The sequence below is a fragment of the Echinops telfairi genome, unplaced genomic scaffold (genome assembly GCF_000313985.2).
Source record: "Echinops telfairi isolate 266 unplaced genomic scaffold, ASM31398v2 ScPeMD7_7420;HRSCAF=8458, whole genome shotgun sequence".
Classification (NCBI taxonomy): domain Eukaryota; kingdom Metazoa; phylum Chordata; class Mammalia; order Afrosoricida; family Tenrecidae; genus Echinops; species Echinops telfairi.
The window spans coordinates 20,339,373-20,364,566 of record NW_022111320.1 but is presented as its reverse complement, the minus strand read 5'-3'; the positions used below and the strand labels follow the sequence as shown (position 1 = coordinate 20,364,566).

Below are 25,194 nucleotides of genomic sequence, written 5' to 3'. Positions count from 1 at the left end.
TTAGGGGGTCCCCATGAAGATCAACTGAGCTCTCTTCAGAATGTCAGAAGGTTGGTTTAAATGTGTGGACACCCTTTCGAAATGTCACAAGCTCTCCAGTCCTTAAAAACATTGGTCTTTGGTTTGGCACAAAGACATTTTTCTCATGATTATCAGGTGCTTCCTGTTTCAGGGTGGGTGGGAAATGCTACCAGAATATCCTGTCCAGAACCAGGAAATGGAGAGGGCATAGGAAAGAGAGACGAATTTGGGATGTGCAGTGAGATAAACGAATGGCGTTTACCCTTCAAGTCTAAACAGTTTATGCTTGATATGGGAACAGGGCTGCTGCTGCCATATGCTGTTTGGTTTTGTAGGAACAACTGAGAAAATAAGATTCCATACGACCACATAAGGGGGAACGATTTGTAAAGTAAGAAGCAAGCACTATAAAACGTTGGTTACTATTACCCGAGTCAGGAGATGTTAGGCCTCCCCAAAGCTAAGCCGGGAGATGTTATAAAATGAAGCAGAGAGGTTTCTTTCATCCTTTGCCCTGGAGCTCACAAAGGCAAGAGCCCAGAGCTTGGCAAGACTGAGGCTATCGATGGAGTCAACTTTCTAGTGCGACTAAAAGCCCTCACTAATGCGGGCGAAAGGCTTCTCGGTAGTGCACTTGGTTAAAGCACTGGGCTGCTAACGGAAAGGTTGGTGGTTCAAACCCACCAGCGACTCCCGGGTGGCAAACTGGTGGCAGTCTGTTTCTATAAAGATTTACAGCCGTGGAAACTCTGCAAGGCTGTTCTTGTCTGTCCTACAGGGTCACTGTGATTTGGAGCCGACATGACAGCAGGGGGGTGATGGGAATGATTTGGGAGCAGCTATATTAACAAAAAAGGGTTCAAGCTAAAAGACTGATCACGAAATATGACTAGAGGCAATTGTATGCTAAGCCTCACGTTCAAAATCGGGTCCTCCCACTCACAGGTTAATCCTGTGGAGCCCCAGGGTGTGGAAATGGTTAGCAGTCTTCTCCCGTGTGCTAACTGGAAGGCTGGGGGTTCGCATCTACTCAGAGGGGCCTTAGAAGAAAGACACGGCGATCAGCTTTGGCACAGTCAGCATCGAAAGCCCTCGAGCACACGTCTACTCTGACACCCTGACATGAGGCAGGGCAGTGGAGGAGGTTGCCTCTAATCGATGACAGCTGGCTGTCGTTATGAGGACAATGGGCTACTAACCTCCAGGCCAGCCGTTAGAAACTGCCAGGAGCTGTCATCGACAGCTGTGGGTTTGGGTTTTTTTCGTGGGGCCTAACCCAGTGCCCAGCTCAGAGTGAACACCTAACGTGTGGATTATCTGATCGACTACGGACCCTGAGTGCTTTGTGGTTATGGGTTGGGCTGCTAGCTGCAAGGTCAGCAGTTCGAAACCACCAGTGGACCACACCAGCTACTCCTTGGGAGAAAGCTGAGGCTTCTACTCCTGTGAAGAATCAGTCTCAGAAACTCGGAGGGGCAGTTCTACCCTGACCTGCAGGGTTGCTGTGAGTCAGAATGGCTTTTTGGATCTGGCTGACTTTCTGTAACAATCACCGTCTTACCGGCGCCCTGAAGGTGGCCTGTAGATGCCTCTGCAGTGATCAGATGTTGGGTAGGAAGCTGGGCATCATGAAAATGATTTTTAGAGCCCTTGAAAAGATTATAATTTCTTAAATACCTTTGAAGACGTCATTTGCACAATTTTATGTGCTTGGCAGGCTCTCCTTCCCCCCTTTTGTAGCCGATCCAAAGTTTAACTCTTGCTATGTTTAACTGCCCTTGGATTTGGAATTAATTACTGGAGTCTCAATTCATCAAACTTAACTGCGCTTTACAATTGCCCCTGGTCTCCCAAGGATGCTCCATGGCCACCTTTACTATTTGGAGAGGGACAGATGGGACTGGCTTTTGATTGATTGATTTTTTTTTTTTTAAATAGCTCTACCCATCCTGGGTTTCATATACAGAAAAACATAGAAAACAAAATGCAGAAAAATGAAACGAAACAAAAACACACACCCTGCCTTCTGCGTGACGGCAGGCTATTCACATCCTTGGTCGGCGGTCAGAGGGGATTCACTCTTCAACCATGTGTGGACCCTGTGAATGGATTTTCGGCTCCCCCTGTCATCCATAGCCTCCCGAAAATGGCGAGTGTTCACAGTGTAAGCTCTGATACCATTCCCTCCTTCGGATTTGGATATTATCATTCACAATCCTTGGATCACACAGGCTGGTTGTACCTTTTCCCTGTGGGCTCAGTTGATGGTCTTTGATTTCTGAGGTGCTTTTGCCTTTCCGAAGACTGTGATTGATTTCTCAGGAATGAAACAGAGCATTCATCCAAATGTGAGGAGTCTACCTCCCTGCCCCTCCTCCCCTTCTTATGCTGGAGGAGGAGTGAGCCCTGGCAGTGCCGTGATTGAACACTGGGCTGTGAACCACCTGCTGCTCTATGGGCAGTCTGCTTCTGGACCTATGACAGCTTCGGGTACCTCTGGGCCAGGTAGGCATCCCCCCCTGTTCTGTAGGGTGCCCATGAGTCGCAATCAACTCGACTGCACACAGCAACCACTTTGAAGGCAGTGTCTCCACAGGGGGTGAAAATCAGTCCAGAATGATTACAAATGCAAAGCAATTGACTCATTTTGTTTTGTTTTTGTTTTGCTCTGGAGAAAACCATAAAAGGCTAAGTTGATCTGTTTAAAAATTCAAGGACAAGCCCCATAAAGTTTTATTAAATAAAGAGCTCCACATTTCCATAGGACTTTATGGTTTCCAAAACGCTTTCATAAACATTATCTCATTTAAGTAAATAAAGCAAATTAAAAAAACAAAAGCGTATGCGGTTCTATATGATAGCCAGTTACAGCAGAAAGACAAGGTGAGGGAGGGCCAAGGAGGGTGGGCCAAGGGTCCAGTCAGGGCTGGAAGGAGAAGGCCAAGGGCTTCTGCCCCCATCAAAGTCTCCCCTTCAGGGTTAAGCATTGTTTTTTGATTTTTTAAAACGACAGGCAAAACTACATTTGATAATTCAATTGTGGAGCCCTGGTGGGTGGCATAGTGGTTGTTCATTGGGTTGTTCACCTCAAGGCCAAGTTCGAAACCACCTGGGTCTCCTTGGAAGAAATAGGAGGCCGTCTACTCTCAAAGAGTTATAGTTTCAGGAACTTGGAAACCCATACTGCCCTATAGGATTGCTATGAGTCAGAATTTACTTGATGGCAGTTTGGTTTGGGTTGACAGTGAGTGAAGTGTTGAGAAGTCAGAATCCACCAGCCTCTCCTTAGGAGAAAGATGAGACTTTCCACTTCTGTAAGGACTTACAGCCTCAGGAAATCCCAGGTGAAGTTCTTCTCTGTCCCAAAGGGCTGCTGGAGCCGTGGGAAGCCCATGGGACAGTCTGCTTTGTCCTACATGATCCCTGAGAGTCAGAATTTCCTCCACAGAATTGGCATTGAAGTCTTCATTTTGGCCACAAAAGGTGAAATTCTATTTAGATGGAGCTGGGGTTCCTTTTTCCTGAATTTTGTTTATTTTCCCGTGGAGATGACATATAACAGAACACAAACGGATTGCACAAACTTCTGCCTGTACAGTGATATTGATTACACCCCCCCTCCCCTACTTTCCGAGTTGTTTCTCCTCCGTTTCACAAACCTCGCTGCCCCCCAAGGCTGCTGTCCAATCTCCGGAGCTGCTTTTGTCAATTTGAGCCCATTAAGGTAGATCTAAAGAGCACAATGCTCAAGGCAGTCTAGTTCAGCGAAACTACTTTTGGTTGTAAGATTTTTTTTCCCAGGAAATATTTTTAGTGTAAAGAGTAAAGATGATCTCAGGGTAGTAGTTTCAAGGGTTCATCCACCATCCATGGCTCCCCAAGTCCAGGATCCATGAGAACTTGAAATTCTGTCCTCTTTTTTCCCCCCTTCTGATCAGGACTCTTGTATGGAATCTTCGATCAAATGTTGAGTAACAGTAGTTGGGCACCATCCACTTCTCCTGGTCTCCTGGCAAAGAAGGCACTTAGCCACACATACCATATCCTCCTCCTCTTCCTGCCTCCTTCCTCCATCGCCTGAAGGTGGAGAGAGACCAATAGGCATGCCCTGGGTGGTCCTTTGCCTGAGTTAGGGTTCTTGGTGAAATCGGACCATCTCATGTACTTACTGGGAGCGGAACCCACCCCTGCATGATTTCTTGCTTCTAAAGAGGGGAAGCAGGACTTCCTTGGGAGCTGGCAAGACGGGTCTCTAGATTCTCAGGTAAAAAAGAACTAGTTAAAGATGAAAAGAGAAAAAAAAAAGTTTCAAGGACAAGAAAAGCGTCCCTGGAAATGTGCTTTGTGAGGGAGGCATGATGAAGTGGCAGAAAGGCAGTGCGGAGGTCAGGGACCTCCGCTTTGTCCTGGCTGAGGTCGCGGTGTGACTTTCAAGAAGCCACTCCTCTCTGAGCAAGAGAGTCCTTGTCTGCCCCCTGAGTGCACAAGATTCCCGTGCTATGATGTCAGACGGCCACCCTCCAACCCTCCTACCAGTTCTGACACCTGCCGTCCCCCACTCTGTACGTTGCAGCTGGGCTCCACAATGCATTACACTGCAACTCAAACTCAAAGGCAGTATTCCTTATTATCCGTCTCTTGAGGAAGTTAACAAGCTGTAAATGCTCAGGATACAACTCTTTGGATAGGACAGCCTCGTTTCTGCTGTGCCTGAAAGCAGGCCTCTCTCTGGACTTTGGCTTCTTAACCACAAGACCCTTTGGCCCAAAGCTCTTTAGGGCTGCCAATAATTGCCTAGAGGGAACACCACTCCACTCCACCATCAACTTCAGCCTGAAAGCAATCAGCTCTAACTCTATGGGTCAGCAGACTCAATTAAGTGCCAGGAGGCACCCCACTCCACAGGTCAGCTTCCTGCCCAAAGACACTCAGCTTTACTTGAGTGACAGACAGGGGAGTCCACTGCTCTGTCTCATGCTTTGACTCTTGTTTCTGTTACTGCCATTCCTCTGCCACTCCTCCATTGCTCCTTTAGTGTCAAAGCTATCTCCTGGCTCACGGAGGTTCAATGCAGAGATCCTGGGGTACAAAGGATGTGCTCCACTTCTGCCTCTTTTTTCTTTCTGGTAGTGAGCTCCTCCCTCCCTGGTGTCTGAGATGGTTCAGATACCCCACAGGAGGACAATCATGATTGATAATCACTCACAGCTGAATGATCCAATCCTATCAGTATCTTCTCCCACCTTGTTACCCATCCCACTGGGGACAGTCATCCTGAGGGAGTTGTAAGCACTAAGGCTAGATGAGCCATATCCAGTAATTCCCTGCCTGTAAGAAAGAAGACAGCATCTCAGTGCTTAACCACTGCACCACCAGTCAGCACTCATCTCCCAGTCTCTCACCTAGCTCTTTAGAGCACCTGTTTTGAGTCTTCCTTTCCTCGTTGGACAGCGATCCTTATAACTGACAAGACTCTTGCCCTCTCTTTTTGTGTGTCCTCACCCTTCTGATGACAAGAGAACTGTCCGCTTGACTGCCTCGGCCCCTAAATTGTTGCTTGCTTATTATTTACAGTCACACCGCTCTGGAAACTTAGAACTATTTTAAGATAGTTAGTGGTGTATGTTGGAGCCAATTCTGACTCCTGGGGGCCCCGGGTGTGCAGTGTAGAAATGTCTCCCGAGGTTTGAAGGCTGTGGGACCTCTCAGAAGCAGACGGCCTGGCCTGTGTGCTGGGTGCCTCTACTGAGGTTCATAGCACCGATCTTTCAGCTGGTATTCAGGCCATCTCTCCCCTACTGCTTTATGCCATGCCTAAGCTAAGGAACTACGGAAACTCGACTTGGAATTGATAGGCTAAAAAGACTAGCCTTCAATAATGAAGCTTTCCCAAATGAGTAATCCCTCACTCACTCCCATCCAGTTGATGCTGATTCATAGCGACTGCCCCCCCAGGAGCAGCTGGTAGTTTCGAACTGCCAACCATGAAGATTGAAGTCTAACACGTAACCACTAGGCACCAGGGTTCCTAAATGAGTTATAGAATGAGAAATTATGACAACGAATCCCAGGACTTCTGGCTCCGTTCAATTCAAGGCAGAGAGATGAGCTCAGAAGGTTATGGTGACCCCAAAGGGGTCACTGTGATGCATTTTCTTGAGGGACGCAGGACAAACCGCGGGGACTGATTGTGAAGAAATCTTAAGAAAATGAAAAGCTGCACTGGAGAGAGGAGGACCAGGAATGTGGAGTCGAGGAATTTTTCTTCTATCCCAATTTTGCCGTCCTACAGAAGTCTGGTTGAGGAACCTTACCCTGTGCACCCTACAGTCTTAATCTTAGTCCTTCAGATATCTTCCTGTTCCCCAAACTTGGAGAACACTTCGAAAGATACACCTTCTGAGCCCCTTCAGGAAGCCCACCCCATTGTTTCAGCAACTGTGGCTTCAATTGAAGAGCACTTAGTTCCTGGAGCAGGGTGAGAGAGATGGGAACACTATCTTCAGACGGGTGTAGACCGAGATGGAGAGTGTGTCGAGAAACAAGAGCTTCACATGTTACGCTTTGTGAGTTTGTAGAAACATTTTGTTTTTTTGGCCCACCGTCTTTTCTGTGGAACGGCTTCATCCTTACTGAGGCAGGGCTGTGGCAGGGGGGCAGGAAGTGACCCGCCCCATCTGGAGCCTTCTTGAATGAATTAAGAGTCCTCAGTGCAGGCTCCAAGCATTTGAGTTGTGCATCGTGAACATTTGGAAACGAACGTGCCGTCCTCCCTGAATTGCCTCCTGTGTAGACAGGGTTTAGGAAAACCAGCAGCCGAACCAGGGAAAATACTACCATTTTTAGAACGGAGGAGCCATACGGCCAAATGCACTAAAGTCTGTGATGCAGGCCAATTAATTCAAACCCACCCCGAACAGAAAGAGACTTTTCCAACCTGTTCCTGACTTGTCCGTGCCACCTCCGACTTCCTAGACTCATCCTCCCCAAAGTCAACGGAGTTGGATTCAGGTCAGCATCTGCGAGCTGCTGTCATGCCAAGCTGCCTCCTCCCCTGCTTCTCCGAGGTGGATAGAAGGTTTCTTCCAAAACGGAGACGATGCGAGTATAGCTCAGCCCTCTCTGGCTGGCTCACTTCCTTGAGCCAATGGAGGCCCGGTAGACATGCCCACGGATGACAGCCTGGGGCGTCTCACGGCCTTTGTGTTGGTGCAGGAGAAGTTTTTCCTGGGAATGTAGGAGGCTGGAGGCCCCACCCTGGGTCCCTCCACCCTGTACTTCCTGGACTTTTCAATGGATGGGGTGGTGTGTGACCTGGGTCTCTGGATGCTGGGGGCGGGAGGTGGGGGGGCGGCGCACCCTTGGTGGAGGCTTCCTGCCATCTCAGCTCTGGGTAAGTGTTACCCCCAAGCACAAAACGAGTAAGCCATGCTGGGGCCTAGTGCCTGGCTGCTGCATCTTGGCACAGGGTTTGGTTGGACTGGAAAGGGGCAGGTTGTGCTAGGTGCAGAACTTGGGTTTGGGGAGACCTCGGCTCGCCAGATACTGCTGCTACATCTCAAGGTGCTGGGGATGGGGAATGGCCTTAGTACATGTCTGTGGAGGGGCTCCGTTCAGTTTCCAGAGGGGTCAGCCTACAGAAGAGGGCGGGACTTCAGTGCAGCCATAGTGACTTCATCTGCTGCAGCCAAGGGGCCTGGGTCTCCTGGGGTGACTGCGCTCATTTGTGGTCCTCACAGATCTCTAAGGACAGACCATGAAGGGTCAGGCTAGGGAACAGGCAGGGATTGGAGGACTGAATCCGAGCTTTCTACCCACATCCTCCTGAGGTCCGTGTCAGAATAGAATGGCCGGTAGTAGCATCAGGCAGTGCTCTGGTGGGAAAGCCCCCATCTCGGGAGGCTTGGTCCTTGTATTGTACATTCCCTCCCCCTCCCCCCATCCCCACAGGCCTCTGTGACTCAGTGGGACTGTCAGGTCTGGAGCCCAGTTGTACTCAGAACACAAGTCTTTTGCAGGTGGGTTGGGATGAGGTTCAGGGAGCCAGTGGGTGAGAGGCAATCACGGGGCAGGAGTGGAAGGTCAGAGCAAGTCAAAGTTCAAAGGGCAGTGGTCCGGGAGCTCAGGGACATAGTCATAAAGCGCTAAAGTGGCAGGCCGTAGCCATAAAGCGCTCTCTCACAGAGGATAGGGTGCTGCTGTGCCAGCGCAGCCGTCACAGAGAGGCTGCGTCTGGAGGCAGGCGCTGATCCTGATCCTGTAGCTGCATATCCTGGAGCCCCTGCCACCAAGAGACCTTGAGACCATTTGCTTCCAGAAGATGAAAGATCCCCTAGTCATTCTTACTCATGCGCTGAATTGATGGGGCAGAACTGGTGCAGCATCCTAGTTTCATCCAGCTCCGGGGTGGGGTGGGGGGCCCATTTCCTTTGTACTTTTTTAAGAGTTAACAAGTGGGTGGTTGACAGAGTCCATGGGGGGGTGGTGGATGTGCTCCCCCATCCCCCCTTTGGCCAGAACCTTCCAGCTTTATATTTAACATAACTGTTTGTTTAGGTTGGAACATTTTGATTCCTTGTCGTTGAGGCATGGTTGGCTTGTGACTTTGAACAAACCCTGCTCTCAGTGCCCCCACTCCCCCACCCCCGCCCCCTGCTAGTTTTTTTGCACACAGTGAGCGAGTGCCATTTGTCTCCGGGCTGCTAGCTGGCCAGCCTGTGAGTACTCCATGTAATAACAGGACAAGGCGGGGAGGGCTGGGCCAGCCCTCCCAGGGAAGGGGAGGATCGCAATTGACATTCCTTTGCAATTTAGCCTTTGGTTAATGGCCCCTTACTGGAAAACGTTACCAGGCCAGGCGGTGAGTGTTGTTCAGAGCGAGTGAGCAGGATCTCTCTGCTTAATTCCCCAGAGCCCTTTTCCCCCTCCACCGCAAGCAGATGCTACCGGAAGTGGCCCAGTGGTGCAATCGTGGCTTCCTCGCTCCTCTGTATTAATTATTGTGTTTCAAAAATAATCATCGTGCTTTCAGCGGTGGAAGAGACCTGCCAAGAGCCCAGGGTTGGCGTGGGGGTCACTGGGCTATTTGTTGGGTGGCCTCAGGCGGATGGTGCCGGGAGGCAGCCCAGGAGCCAGTGTCAGGCAGTGGGCATGTTGAAGGCAGTTGAGCTGAGCATCGAAGGATTCCTGGTGGCGTAGTGGTTACGAGTTGGGCTGCTAACCTGGAGGCCAGCAGTTCGAAACCACCAGCTGCCCCATGGGAGACCGATGGGGCATTCTACTCCTCTAAAGAGTTACAGTCTGGGAAGCCCACAGAGGCAGTTCTGCCCTGCCCTATGGTTCCCTATGACTCTGAATGGGCTCGATGAGTTTGGTTTGAGTTGAGCATACTTCTCATGATTTCAAACAGGTGGTCACTGCCCTGGGTTGCAGGTCCTTTGATGGACCGGAGATGGTGCTTGACTGCCCACCAGACATTTGTAGCAATTTGCTTCCTTAAAGATTCACAGCCTGTGGAAACCCAATGGGGCTATGGAACCCCATGTCTGTTAAGGCCCCTGGGAGTTAGAATCTACTCCGTCACAGTGGGCTTGGGATTTCTTCCGGGAGATTCCACACTGGGGGGTGGCTGCGTCATTCCATCTCCGGGGTGTTTTCTCAGCTCCGGATCCACATTATTCCATCTCCGGGGTGTCTTCTCAGCACCAGATCCTGTTAGGGATCCCCATCTTTTCTGAAGTCATGAAGTCATCGTCACCAACCTCCAACCGAATTCCCAGTACGAGCCAAGGAAGTGTGCAAGGGCACTGGGCAGCCTCACTCTCCCAGGGCACTAGAGCCAGGAATTTGAACTCTGAGGGTTCCGGAGACTTCCCCTCTGCCCTCCACTCTGGAAGGCCCCGGTGGGCTCAGAGTGGTGGTCTCCCCAGCCCCCCACCCCTCCAGGCCTGGCTCCCCCTGACCTGGCTGCCCTCTGCTTCTCTCCCTTATGCCCCTGCAGAGTACAAGAAGAAGTACGGTGAGGAACACGGCTCCTGCCAGGCCGGGATCTCGGGCTTCTTCACCGAGGTAGGTAGTGTTCATGTTTGGCTTGGCGAGAGATGGTGGTTCCCCTTGGGACATTGGTGCCCCCGCGACTAAGCAGTAAGTGGGTAGATTCAGATCCTAACGTCAAGGGGCGTGTCAAGATGGATAGTTAATTTGGAGGACACCCCCCCCCCCCCCCCCCAGCCCGCCTTCATTTTTAAAAAAAAGCATTTTACTGGGGGATCTTACAGCTCTTATCACAATCCATACATCAATCCATTGTGTCAAGCACATTTGTGCATTTGTTGTCATCATTATTCTCAAAACATTTTCTTTCTACTGGAACCCTTGGTATCAGCTCCTCCTTATTTCCCCCTCCCTCCTCATGAACCCTTTATAATTTATAAAAATATTTTTTTTTCATGTCTTACAATGACTGCTGTTTCTTTTCACCCATGTTTCTGTTGTTCATCACCCTGGGGTGGGGGGGCACGTGTTATACGTTGGTCATTGCGATTGGTTCCCCCTTTCAACCCCCACCTCCCCCCTACCCTCCTGGTATCACTACTATCATGATTGGTTCTGAGGGGTTTATCTGTCCTGGATTCCCTGTGCTGCGAGCTCTTATCTGTACCCTTGTGCGTGCTCTGGTCTAGCTGGATTTGTAAGGTAGAACTGCCCACCCCATTTTGATGGGTCCTTTGGGAAGCTGCTAATTCTGGAAATGGTGGAAGGAAGGGAGTCAGAGGGGTGTGAGTGAAACCACACAAATGGTGCCCCATTGTGGCCCGCCGGTAGATGTAGCAGGCATAAGAGCATCACCTCTCCTTGGAGGGGAGGGGTATGCTTTTACATATAAGCCAGCCATTCGCTTCCCTACATCCTGACAGACCACAGACCCGGTGCTTCTGTGCCTAGCGCAGATGTAGTATGACCTTTTGGCTGGTAGTACCTTGAAGAGATTCTTTTGTGATACTCATCTGCTGTTACTCGTTATACTTGACCTCCCTGGTGGCGTAGTGGTTAGGTGTTGGTCTTCGAACTACACGGTCAGCAGTTAGAGACCACCGGCCACCCCTGTGGAGAAAGATGGGACTTTCTACTCCGTAAAGAGACAGTCTCTGAAACTCGAAGAGGCGCAGACACTCAGCTCGGCATCCTCACGCCCAGGGCTACCCTGCCCGGCGGGGTCTCTATGCGTTGGCATCGACCTGATGGCAGTGAGTTTGAGTTTTGGTTTTCCACTTTGATGACCCCCGTCTACCACTTGCAAAGATCCCTGATAGGCCATGTCAGTGCACCACCATCCATCTAGTTGTTCCGATCCATACTGCCACTGCCACCATGATCCCCACTCCCACCCTCCTCCTAGAAAACCCACCTCCATCCCCTGGAGATACAGTGGCCCCAAGTTGGTCTCCCTGTGCCCATTTGGAACCCCTTACTGTGTGTTTTCTGCACACCGGGCTGTAAATTCGATGGCATCGTTCTTACTCCATGGCTTCTTCCCATTGCTGGCAGACTCACATCCAAACTCCATGTCTTAGCCCAGGGGACTGCCTGTGCTGCCTTCATGAGAGCAGAGAGCTGCAGGAGGGGACAATGACTTTGAGGGGAGAGCAAAGATAGATAGCCGTGGCTTCCAGAGCTTTCTGGGCAGTGTTTTTACTGAGTCGGGTTCAAAGCTGCCACCTTGGTCCCAGAGCCTGTCTAGCGTTTCAGGCCCTGGGAGGTGCAAACCGCACTCAGCGAGCGGCTCACCAAGTCGGCTGGTGGAGTCTCCCTGGAGGTGCCTGGCCAGCTGCTTCTCCCAAGGCCACAGCCGTGAGCCCCGGCTGCAGCACAGCTCAACTCTGACATGCACAGGGTTGCCGTGAGTTGGAGCTGTCTCGATGGCAGCTGGTTTCTTTAAAATGAAGAGAAAAGAGGGAGTTGGAAATGTGTCTTGTCCAGAAGAAAATTTAGAAATTTTATTACCCTTCACCCTGAACCAATAAATATGAAGCATGTCCTCCCCATTCCTAGCTCTCTCTGTCTTTGGTGACTCTTATTACTTAGTCACGTGATTAAAATGTGTGTGTGTGTGTGTGCGTGCCTGTGCGCCTGTGTGTGTACGTGTATGCTTGTGTGTATCTGTGTGTGTGCGTGCGTGTATGTGTACATCTCTGTGTGGATGTGTGGATGTCTGTGTGACTGTGTCTGTGTGTGTGACTGTGTGTGTCGCTTGGTGAGGGTTTGCACAGCAGGGCACGTGTCCATTGGTGAGGGTTTGCACAGCAGGGCACGTGTCCATTGGTGAGGGTTTGCACAGCAGGGCACGTACTTATTCAACAATTTCCGCACAGGTCGTTCAGTGGCATTGGTTACAGTCCTCACAGCGAGGGACTGTTCTCATGATTTCGGTCTGGTTGTTCCGGTGAAAGTCCTTTCGATGATATTTCACACCAGGAAGAGTTCCGTGCCATGTCCCAAGAATGGCACCACCTATCTTTGTGTCCCAGAAACACAAGACAAATCTTGTCCTCTCTAAAGCCCATTTGTAGGCCACTGGACATCCCCTTACAGACGGGTCTCAGGGAGGAGACGAGCCAGTCAGGGTGCGATGTAGCAACGATGAAAACTACAGCTTTCCTCTAGTTCCTAAATGCTTCCTCCCCCCCACCCCAATATCATGTTCCCAATTCTACCTTACAAGTCTGGCTAGACCAGAGGATGTGCACTGGTACAAATAGGAACTGGAAACACAGGGAATCCAGGGCGGATGATCCCTTCAGGACCAGTGGTGAGAGTGGTGATACTGGGAGGGTGGAGGGAGGGTGGGTTGGAAAGGGGGAACCAATGACAAGGATCTATATGTGACCTCCTCCCTAGGGGACGGACAACAGAAAAGTGGGTGAAGGGAGACGTCGGACAGGGCAAGATATGACAAAATAATAATTTATAAATTATCAAGGGTTCATGAAGGACAGGGGAGTGGGGAGGGAGGGGAAAAATGAGGAGCTGATGCCAGGGGCTTTGGTGGAGAGCAAATGTTTTGAGAATGATGAGGGCAATGAATGTACAAATGTGCTTTACACAATTGATGTGTGTATGGATTGTGATAAGAGTTGTATGAGCTCCTAATAAAACAATATAAAAAAACAAAAAACAAAACATGTCTTCTGACCTCAGCCCCTTCACATCTAGCAGCCAGCCTCTCCTTCCCCTGAACAAAGAGAGCCATTTCTCTCCAGCTACACTGCCACCCGTGAGTGTGAGCTGCAGCTGTCTTGCTCCCAGCCCACGTCAGAAGGCTCTGCCTCATGGCTGCACACTGGCTTCCTAGCCACCTATTCCTCACCCACAGCAGAATGACCTTTTAGAAGCATGAGAAATATCACGACTCCTTTGTTCAGAACCTTCCAGCGTCTTTCCATCATACTTAAATCAGATTCCTTCCCATGGTCTCCCAAACACTACAGTTTGGCACATTTCTACCTGTGAAAGAGAAGAAAGGACAGGGGTGTCACATCCAACCTCCTCTAACTTTACAAGAAAACCCACTGCCGCCAAGTTAGTGTGGATGCATAATGACCCTACAGGACAGTGGGGAACTGCCCCTGTGGGTTCCCTTTACCAGAGGAAGGGAGACTCAAACTCCCTAATAGCTGCGCCTAAGGCAGACTTCTATGAGGCTGAAGTCAGGCATGCTCCCCCATCCCAATTCTGACACCAACTGTCACCCCCTCACCCCTCTACTTTTCAATTTGGTTCGATAATCCATCACAGTGACCACGCACAATACTCCTGATTGTGGGTCTTGTTAAGGAAGTTAACAGATAACAAATACCTAAGATACAATTATTCAGAAGAGACTGCCTCTTCTCAGCTGTGCCTGAAGGCAAGCCTTTCCCTGGTCTTTGGCCTCTCAGCCACAGGGCCCAGTGACCCCTCCCCTGGCGGCTTGTGCAGGCAGACAAAAGCTTTTAGAGCTGCCAGTCAGTGCCTAAAGGGCACCCCACTAGACCTTAGTCTCAGCCAGCAGGTGCTCAAGAATAGCTCCGTGGGTCAGCAAACCTAGCTTCCCCAGTTAAGTGCCTGGAGGTACTCCACTCCACAAGCCACTCAGCTTTGCTTGCTCTGTGGGCTACAAGCCCGTCACTCTGTCTCCTGCTCTGCCTCTTGGATCTGCTCCTGCTACTCCCTTGCTGTTCTTGCTTTTGAGGGTCCATATGCAGGCATGTGAAGTCCAAAGGGCGTGCTCCCCTCCTGGGTTTTCTCTCGCTGGTGGTGAGCTCCTCGTCCTGCATGCTTCTGACACCCCAGCAGGATGGCCATCAGAATCAATCCTGCTCGCAGTCAGTCACACACAACTGAATCCTATCAGTGTCCCCCCTCTCCTCTTGGCAGAGACTCTGACTAGAAGAGCAGCATTACATCATTCACTGCTCTACCTTTCCAGTCCTATTTATTATCGGTGCCTTCCCTCCTTCCTCACCTCACTGCCTTCCAGCTGCAGGGACTCTGCTGCTGCTCGGAACAGGCAAAACTTGTGTGCAGTATGGTGCTGGAGGCTCATAACGTGGCTCTGTGTACATAAGTGTACATCTTTCTCTAGGACGTAAATGTATATAAAATCTGGATGTTGATATGTGCTGACAATTGGACTATAAAACAGTTTGCCAGGTGGCCTTTCCCTGTGGGTGGGTCCATCCCCACCTCTCACCCACATGTGACCTCTTGGCCATTTTATTTTGGAAATGAAGAGAGCATATTTTATTCTATGGTTCCTTGCCCTGCTTATCTGTGCAGCTTCATGGCCTTTTAAAATACTGCCATTTGGATCCTCCCCGCTCCCTGGAATTTGCCTGCTGCTGTGGGGAGAAAGACAAGGCTTTCTACTCCCGTAGAGTTACAGTCTTGGAAACCCACAGGGACAGGTCTGCCCTGCCCTATAGGGTTGCTCTGAGTCAGAACCGACTTGATGAGAGTGAATGTTTGGTTTTTTTGGGGTTCTTAGTACATGATATATGTTTTTTGTTTCCTATGTTTTACTGAGTTTTAGAAAGTTGGTACATCTTTTTTGACACTGATCTTTTGTCTATTATACAAGTATACAACCCAACCCAAAAGTAAACCCACTACCAGTGAATTGATTCAGACTCAGCTCGACCCTGCAGAACATAGTAAAACTGCTCCTGTGGGTTTCTGAGGCTGTGAGTCTTTACAGGAGCAGAGTCTTGTAGTCCTCCCATGGAGCGGCTGGTAGCTTTGAACTGCTGATTTTGTGGGCAGCTGCCCAATTTACCACCAGGGTTCCTTGTTCCAGGCACACAGAGTTTTACAAAGTTTTTGGACAAATGGAATTAAAAGGTAATGGCATTGTTCCATTGTTTTAAAGTCTCTTAGTATATGTTGTAAAATTTTTCATCATTATTTATCTTTTTAAGCTTGTTTATTGTGTCTTCATCCAATTGGCATTAGATATTCAGATTTGGTCAAGTCCATGTTACCCCTCCCCCTGGACTCTATCTTGCCTTTTTCACCCCAAGAATATGAAAATATCCACCTGTGTTCTAGTGCTTTCATGTGTTTTTTTAAAAAGAAATATATTTAATTCATTTGGAATGATATTTGCATAGATTACATATAGTAGAAACCAGCCCCATAGTTTTCCTGAATGTCCAACTGCTTGTTCTGAAACTGGTTTGTTAACCAACGAGAGGAGGATTGAGAATACCATCCTACCGTCTGCCAAGCTCACTCCCTTCTGACCGTGTAGATGTGCAACTCCGGTGGCTTTTGTTCTCCAGCAAGGTCCAGTCCAGTTTGACTCCATCCAATGGGCAGTGTGGAGTCAGCGTGCGTGTGTGCGTGCAGAAGCAGGAATAACCGTGTTGGAAGAAAGGCTCTCTGGGCTGGGTCTGTCCGGTGGTTTGGAAGTGGGAGAGGCTGGAGGGAATCCAGGTTGGAGGCAGCCAGACTGGTGAAGGTGATGGCAGTAGGATTGAAAATGGCCAGGAGAGGCAGAGAATGTCAAGAAGCATCCGTGAACTGGGTAACCAGAGGACTGCTGGGTAGAGGAAGGAGGTGTTGACCCAGGGTTCTGGGCAGTGGTGGTGCCCAGAGGACTCCCCTGAGAGGTAGACTGCCGAGTCTTGATTTTAGACTGGTGGTGTTCGAGGTTGATTGGATGCCCACACTGACATTATTGGGGCATGCTTGGATATGTGAGCTGGAACTCAGGTTGGGTAAGAAACTCAGCTTTGGCCATTGCCAGTAACTGAGCAGGCTGAGTGTGTTTGAATGAGAAGACAGCATGGGGCTGGGGGGCAGGGTGGGGGTGGGGACGCCCCAGGTTAGGTGGTGAGAGGAGAGGGGAGAAGTGAGGACTAATCAGAGGTGCGGATGGAGGACCTAAGGAGGACGTGAGTTAGAGGGGGTTGCGGTGATGGTCCCAAGAGCAGTCAGTGGGAGGTGACGGCAAGAGGGTTTGGTTGGAGGACCATGAAGGGAGGGAGTGTGGTGGTGAAACCCAGGGCGTTGTGCAAGCTCAGGGTGACTGGACGGGGAAGAGGACCTGTTTCAACTCCAGGCTCTGGGATGCAGAACCCAAGGAACCGTGGTGCTCAGCGTGAGCCTGCTGGGCTCAGAGCCAACGGAAATGGGCACGTTATGTACAGGGAATGGGAAGGCAGACCCTCTGACCCCTGGCTGCTCTGGGCTCCGGCCTCTGCTTTCGTTCCCAGGCTCTTGACCTCCATACACAGGGGTTCCTTGAACTCCTCACCTCCTTCCTATCTGGGACTCCAGCTGTTTGAGGCTGAGCAGGAAATGTGCATGAAGGGGTCGGTCAGGCCCTCCTCCCCTCCCCTCCCCTGCCCTCCTGCTGACCTCATCCCTTGGACCTTCCCTTGGTTGTGAGCTGGTCAGCTCCCCTCACAGGGCACGCAGCTGCTTCCCGGGCTGGGCATGCTCCTGTGGCCTTCCTGACATGGCTGTATGGCCCTGGAATGTTCAGGCCCACAGGGCCTGCTTGACCTGAAGATCAGTGACCCAGGGACTATCAAAGCCCTTGAGTTATGGATACCACATGAGCCACAACTCGTCATCGAGGATAAGGGAGACTTGCCTGGAAACTGTTTGTTTTAGTGCGTGGAGTAGGATAACAGAGGTGCAGATAGTCACAGCAGCAAGAGAAGACTGTCCCCAGTCTCTTTAGAGCATCAGTCTCGGGGTCCTGTCTGTATGTCTGCCGGGTAAACTGGACTGACCTCTCAAGGGTCACGCACCACCATGGAAAGGTTGAGACGACGTCGACGTGTGACCTGCACAGTCTACTCTGGCAGATCCCAAGGACTTTCTGGCACCGGTCGTCTTGCTGACTTGACATGCACAGAGAAAGGCCCGCGGGTTCTTGTAGGGCACACCCAGACACCCTGGAACCTTGGGGGATTCTGGGAATAGTCCCCTGAGAAATTCACAAGCGTAGTTTAGGCCACAGGGACCTTTGACTTGCAGAGACGCTTGTGTTGATGCTTGTGTTGGTTGTTCTTGGGCGGTGGGGAGCCAGACTGTGATAACACGGTATGACACTTGTGAGCAGTGCCAAGGGCACACGCCTTACGCCTACTGGCAGAAGAAGCCAAGCAGGGGCATTTTCAGGAGACATCATTTTCCTGGCCTGTGTCCACAGACTGGAGGGTCGCAGGCTTGGACTCTGTTTAATTTAACTAAAGGGGGAGGGAGCGTACTGCTAAGCGGGGAGGAGAGGAGATGAAGAAGGAGGAGGAGGAGGAGGAGGAGAAGAAGAAAGAGCAACTATTGTTTTAAAGATTTTTGAGACGAGGGATTTCTTTGTTGGAGATGGCAAGGGTCTGCTAGAGGTCCCTGCCTTAATTTTCATCCTGGATTAAGCCAGACCAGGAGGCAGGCAGGGGTGGGTCAGGGGTAGCATTCGCATCTTCCATGCAGGAGACCTGGGGCTTGACTCATGACCACTGCACCTCCTACACACCCACCATCCCACCTGTCATTGAAGGCTTGTGTGCGGTGATGGCCCAGAACTGGTGTCAGCCGTGTTTCCAGACTAGGAAGATAGGTCTAGTTATCTACTGCTGACAATCAGCCAGAAAACCCCGTGGATGATGGTGGTCCAGCCAGCATCTTGGGCACGGCACAAGACTGCACGGCGTTTCATTCCGTGGAGGTCACCGTGAACCAGGGTTGATTTGAGGGCAGAACACCAGCCACAGGACCGCTTATGGGAAGGCATGTATCTGCGCCAGAGAGCCTTCACAGGCCTGTGGAGATGCTCACGGCCTTGGCCCGACAAACCCACAGAAGGAGAAAGTGCTGTGCTGTGTACACAACTGGTCTCGAGCATATCGCTCACCGTGCTGTCTGGTGCCCTCTGTGTTTGGACAGAGATTCAAAATCCCTTCCCAAGCTCAGGGCCAGGGGAACAGCCTCTGTCCTCTGATGAACTAACTGGTCACGTGCCTGCCCGGCCACCCTCTAGAGCTAGTGTGGCGGTCCCTGAGTGGACCCTGAGTAGAGGAGGGGTGCCTGAATGGATGAGTCCGGAGTGCAGGCAGGGACCAGTTTTTATAAAAGAGCAGAATTCCTTTTGGAACAGCAGGCTGATCAACAGCTTCCTTCCCGGAGATGGGATCCCAGCAGCTCACAGCGCAGTGCTCAGCTGCGGTTATTCCTGGGCCACTCCTTCCTGAGTGAACAAAAGCAAACCTTTCCTGCAGAAATCCCACCACCTTTACTTCCCTGGCACCCTTCTGTGTGTGCCCCCTGCCCTCTGGTTAAGGCTGTTCTCCAGGTTGGCCACCGGGTAGGGGTTAGTTCAGAGCACTGTATCGCGTGCTAGCAGCCCCTGGCTTGCTGGCTTGTGCTCGCTCTCCCATGCTTTCTGTTCTTCTCTGTCCTTTGCTCTTTACTTGTTTTTCAGTTTTTCTTGGTTTTTGCAGGCCCTTGTGCCCTGGGCATTGAGCGATGACTTTATGACTTGTTATCAGGAACTCCATGTTTTTGAGACAGCCCTACCCTTCGGGGACTTGTCGGAAACCACCACTTCTGACCAGGTGAAGCCAGCTCTGCCTGGAAAGGTCTGACGGTCAAGTTTGGCAGTGTGCAGGGGGAGCGGTGGTGTCAGGGAGAGACCAGGCCCAGAGGCGGTGTTGCTGTGTTCAGCAGTGAGAGGTGTGGCCCGTATAGCGCCCACCTCCCATGAGCCTGTGTGACTTTCACCCTGGGGGCGGGTTTGTGCACAGCTAAGGGGTCTCCCACCGAAGCCATGTCCCCTTTAACCCTTTTGGATATAGTCTTTTCTGCTCTATCACATCCCTGCTGCTTCCCCCTGACACTGCTCTATCGAGGGACTTCATTTACCCCGTGTCTGGTGTTAGCTCTCATATATAGGAAAAGACACTCTATCAGCTTTGCCGGGGTTTTGAAAATACTTTTTACTACCTTGCTGCAGTGTGTGGGGTACCAGCCCCTGCAATCGAATGGGTGCAAGGGGCGGTTGTGTAATATAGGGGAAAAATTAAAGAGGCATCAGACAAGATAAGGCATAGAAGTGCTCACCTTTGGGACTACCATGACATCAGGAGCCAGGTCCACAGAGAGAGAGAAAGAGAATATATTTCCAACCAAGGTTTATATACACTCTTGGGGTGTGCAAGCCCCCCTATTTACAGGTAACCATATACATAACAAAGTAGGCTGTCCCCTAGCCCCAAATGTCCCTGAATACATAGAAGGGGTAGCCTAACACCGGTGCTGGGGACAGGTCAGGGGGAGTGGCTGTGCGCACGTCTGCCTTGATAGTTAAAGCTGCCGGCTAGACGGCAGTCAGCCTGTGCTTGTAAGAGGTAACCATCACAGAGGATTTTCTTACGGGAGGATATAGTGGGGAACAATGTTAATTATGAGAATGTGATTGAGACTCATCTCCAACTCACATTGTGCTACCAGGACTTCTTGCATGAGTCCCACGGCCAGGAATCCCGTGGTTCGGGGTCAGGATGGTTGTTTTCCGTTCCCTCCTTTGAGCCTCTTACAGCCTCATCTGTGGACAGAAAGGACAGGGACCTGGTGTGGGAAGCCTTCTGCCATCTTGTTCAGTATTGCCACGTCTTCACTCCCGGGCTCCCCCCCACCCCGTACAATCAATCCCATAGTGCCATGGGACGTGGACAAGTGTTTTTGTTTTGTTGTCACTGCACTGGAAAAAAAAAGGGGGGGACTTGGTTGGGATATTTCCAACCCAATACTGAGTTCTGCTGTACTGTGATCATGGTTCTCGCTGCACGCCTCCCCCTACTCCCCCTCCAACTTTCTTCCTGTAACGTGGGTTTCTCTCTGGTAGGAGCTGGTGGTGATGGGTGCCCCAGGGTCCTTTTATTGGGCCGGGACGGTCAAAGTGCTGAACTTGACGGACAACACCTATTTCAAACTGAACGATGAAGTGATCATGAACAGGCGCTATACTTACCTGGGTGAGTACCTCGGGAGACAGCAGGCCAGAAAAGGGGGACAGGACGGGCAGGGCAATCACTGCCAAGCGCCGGATTATTGCTGTTTTGGTAGAAAGAAGGGTTTTTGTTGGCTTCTTGTTCTAACTCGCTGCATTTTAGTCATAGCACCTTAATTCTAGCCCCCTCCTCCTCCCCAAAAGGTAGGGAGAAAAAGAAAATGCAGGGAGGCAATCAGAACGGTGTGATTTAGCAGAAGAGCCAACAGGTGATCCTCCCAGAGGAGCAGACCTTTTGTGTCCTAGACTATAACTCTTTTGCAGGAGTAGAAAATGCCATCATTCTTCCTTGGAAAGGCTGGTGTTTTGAACTGTTGACCTCATGGTTAGCAGCCCCACTTGTAACCACGACACCAGGGTCATTGTCATTTTGTTTCCTATTTTCAGTGAATGCTCAGGTGCCAGTTGGGGAGTTCGACTCCCGTAATGTGTTGCTGCTTCGAAAGCCCACAGGGCCAGTCCTGCCCTGTCCTAGAGGGCCGTCACCCGTCCTGTTGGGCACGGACTCGTTGGCAGTGAGTTTGGTGTGTCTGCTCGGGTTCAGATGCAGAATGAGCACACCGAAGCACAGTGACTCCCGGTTTGCCGTGGGCGTCCCTGTGCTGTGAGCGGAGGGGGGTCTGCTTCCCGGGGCACAACCGGCTGCAAGTCGAAATAATAGGGACCAGAGATGATCATCACAGGGGCCACCATAGCGGAAGTTTAATTAAAGACCTAGGAAAGTTTCTCTTGTTTTCTCAGCCTTTTTAATCTTCTAGAACGGAGATGGACACCGGTTCATGTAGCAGCCCCCAGGCGATACTCCAGGACCAGGCCGTTTCTATTTAAGATTAGAGATTGGCCATCTTTCCTTGTGCAGATGACAATTACAAGACTCTCTTTCTTTAATTCAGGATCTACATGCTGTAATTCAGAGCGGAAAATGAAGCTAAATTTGGAAGGTATAATGATGAGGAAGGAGGAAGGAGTGGATTAGTGGTAGAATTCTTGCCTCCCAGGCAGGAGACCTGGGTTCAGTACCTGGTCAGTGCACTTCCCACCCAGCCATCCCGTGCCTGTCAGTGGAGGCTGTGTGTTGCTATGATGCTAACGGGGTTCCGTGGAGCTCTCAGACCCAGGCGAATGGACTAAAACAGCTTTGGCAGTCTACTTCCCAAAATCAGCAAAAGAAATCCTGTGGATGAGACTGGTTCTATCTGTTGGCCAATCATGGGGATGGAGTGGGACCAGGCCGTGCTTCATTCTGTTGTGCATGGGGTGTGACGGCACAACGGCCCACAACAGCAACAGTAACAAGAAAGAGGCAACAGCAGACCTTCACACTTCGTCTGCATGATTTAAGGGACAATGCATAATTATACTCTATCACTGGAATAGAATTTCCTTGAAAAATGCTAGAGACCCAAATGCCTCCCTGTCGGGGGGAATGCCTAGAAAGTCCCTGAGAATTGCTACGTCACGTTCCCTCTTCTCACTTGGTGTTGCCGTCATTGTTCATTTGGTTCAGTAGCACAGGCCCAATGATATTTTTGCTCAGAGACTTTGGGGTATGTACATTGCTTTCCCAGCTCCTCAATATTCGTATTTACTTAACCCATGCCAGGCTCCTTATATTGATTTATTTTAGTTCTTGAAACAACTTCACGACGTCGTAGCTGTCATCATCATCAACCCTACTTTATAGGCAAAGAAACTGAGGTACAGAGACGTGATCTCTCTTGTCCAGGTTGCCATGGCTTGCAAAGGTAGGGATCAAGGCGGTAGTTACTGAGCCCAGAGTCTATAAGTGCCACGCTGCCACCCCGGCGTGTTGCTGAGCTCGATCTACTAGAAATAACTTGAGGATGGAGAGTGTGTCTCACCTTCCAAGACTTGGGTTAGTGCCTGGCACATGGGGACTGAACATATTAGTGTGAGTGTGAGTATTAAATCAGAGAAAGAAGGGAAGGCAGAAGAGAGCATAGCGTGGACGTGGCAGGCTCTGTGGTGGGTCCTGTGGCTTCTCCCTGTGTACAGAATGGAGTCCCTTATATACTGTAGGGGTTAGCAGGACCCCTTGAGGCTCTGCTACCACCCATAGTACTCTTAGGTGAGTGGGGGCCGGTCTGAAAGAAGCCAGTGACCCAGGGAAGAAGATGTGCTGGAAATGTGCTATCACCTCAACCCGAGTTGGCTTATCGTCCCAGCCATCGGGGGTCGGCCAGGTCTGGGGAGCATATGACAGTTTGGCCAGGCCTTGAGGGGTCTCTTGGTACAGATGGTGAACATGTTCGCTGCTAACAGGAGGTTTTCATCAACATGTTGACATCACCCATTGGCTCCTTGAAAGAGAGGCATGGCGAGCTACTTAAAAAGCAAATCGGCAGCTACTGTAAGATCTGCTCTGACCCACGTGGGGCCACGGCAGAAGAGGGCACAGCGTGGACAGTGGCAGGCTATGTGGTCGGTCCTGTGGTGGAACGGACTCAAGGACGGCAGCACGTGCACAAATGTGCCCGGTACAAGGGATGCGTAGATTGTTACAAGCGACGTAAGAGTCCCCAGTGAAACGATTTATTAAAAGTGAAAAGAGAGAGGAAAAGAATGCACCCAACAGCGGCGGCTGTTGGACAGTGTTTGTTGGCCGGCAGAGGACTTGCAGCCTGTCCGCAAGCCTCTCGGAAGCAGGAGGCTCTCTGACGAGGCTCAGACAGCTTTCTCCTTTGTTTCAGACTCTTCTTGCATCTAGATTCTTTAACCTCCCACCCACTCACCATCCGCTTCTTTTAGTCTGGACAGGGATGTGGCGTAATGGTTAACAGCAGAGGCTGGGGAGACCCAGACTGGAGTCCAGTCTTGTTGTGTGATCCTGGCCTTGTAGCTTAACCACTTATCCCTGTTTCCACGTGGAAGTAATAATGGAGAATTAAAGTGAAGAAGTGATCATTATATAATACTTTGTGAAATTAAAAGAGAAAAGTACCTAAATACACTTATAAGATACCTAAAGACATTTACAAGAATGCTCATAGTGGCTTTATTCATAATAACCCCAAACTGGAAGCAACCTGTGTTAGTCTGGGTAGACTAGAGAAACAAATCCAGAGAAACTCATATGTATATAAGTGAGAGTTTTATGTGAAGGGTAATTGTGCATTAAGAAAACATCCCATACTTACCTGGCAGGGGAGATAACATTATCATAAAGCAAACATCCAAATTAGTCCAGTCCAAGCCCATAAATCCAATATTAGTCCACATGCCTGATACCAGTCTATAAAGTCCTCTTCAGACTCACAAATCACATGCAATGACGCCTAATGCAGGACTATCACAGGCCGGTGGGTGGAAAGTCTTTGGATCCAGTGGTGTTGTAAGCATCTCAGCGCTGGCAGGGGTCTCCACATGGCTTCTCCAGTTCCCAGGGCATGGGGTCTATCAGCATAGCACCATGTGTCTTGTCAGGTCTTGTCAGTAGAGCATCATCTCAGGGAATGAGCAGAGAGAGACAAGTGTCTCCCACCTTCAAGGAGGAAATACTGGAGTTCCCAGTATTCTCAGAAGAAGGCCATGCCTCCATAGAGACCTCATTGGTTATATCTTGATCGACAGGCCAGACTCCACCCCTCCACTCATAATCCTCTCAAATTGACACCAGTTTATGTAACTACCACACAACCCAATGCCTAAGAGCAACATACATGAAGATGTTATGCTGCACCCATGCAATGGAACAGCTCTTTAACAGCTACTCCAGACATTGTATTGAGTGACATCTAGAGCAGACAAAGCTCTACACTAGGAAGCAGTGATAGGAATTAGAGTATGGCTACCTGTGGTGGGTATTGTCTGGGCAAGGGCCTGAGGGAACCTACTGGCGTTATGATTACATGCTTGTATTGACTTTCTTGGACTGGTTGGTGGCTGAAGAGTATGTGTATGTACATTTATTAAGCTCTATATTTCATGTGTGTATGCTTTATAAAAGTTATATCTTAAGAAGATAACAGACGTGGCGCACTTCTTACCATACCTCCTCCACGGAGGACACTCAGAATGTCCTTTTTCTAACGCTGATGTCCTTGCGAACATATCTTTTGTGAGCTGGGCCAGGTCAGCATGAGAAGACTGACAACTGCCGTTTGTTCTCTGTGTTCCTGGGAGAAACAGGAAGGTAGCTGTCTCTAGGGAGGCATGTTGCAGAAACACGTTCCTCTAACGCAGCGCTTCTCAACCTCCGGTTTTGACCCCTTTGGGGGTCGAACAACCCTTTCACGGGTCTCCTAAGACCATCAGGAAACATATTTCCTATGGTCTTAGGAACTGAGACACTGCTCCTCTATCCGTCTCCAGGTGGGTCCACAGGTATGCTGATCTGGTGAGAAAGAAGTTATCTCAACCTTTGCACTGACGTTGGCTTTTTACGCACACTGTTGCAAAATGTAGCGAGGTAGTTTACTGTTGTTATATTAAGACTGCTACCCATGCTACACCATGCTTCAAGACAAAATTTCATTTATTTGTAATTAGAAATAAATATTTCACAATATATAATTACATATTGTTTTTGTGGTTAATCACTGTTTTAATTATGTTCAATTTGTAACAATTAAAATACATTATGAATATCAGAAATTTAC

General features: G+C 50.1%; 1 protein-coding gene across 1 annotated transcript in view; it reads left to right on the top strand.

Moving 5' to 3' along the window:
- LOC123522534 (integrin alpha-9-like) overlaps window positions 1-21,383 on the top strand; it is a 36,670-nt gene extending 15,287 nt beyond the window's left edge. The window contains exons 5-7 of the mRNA XM_045297674.1: window positions 10,022-10,089; window positions 20,411-20,540; window positions 21,317-21,383. Coding sequence (XP_045153609.1) covers window positions 10,022-10,089; window positions 20,411-20,540; window positions 21,317-21,333 — 215 coding nt within the window. The 3' untranslated portion in view covers window positions 21,334-21,383. The remainder of the gene's footprint in view (window positions 1-10,021; window positions 10,090-20,410; window positions 20,541-21,316) is intronic.
- The last annotated feature ends 3,811 nt before the right edge of the window (window positions 21,384-25,194 follow it).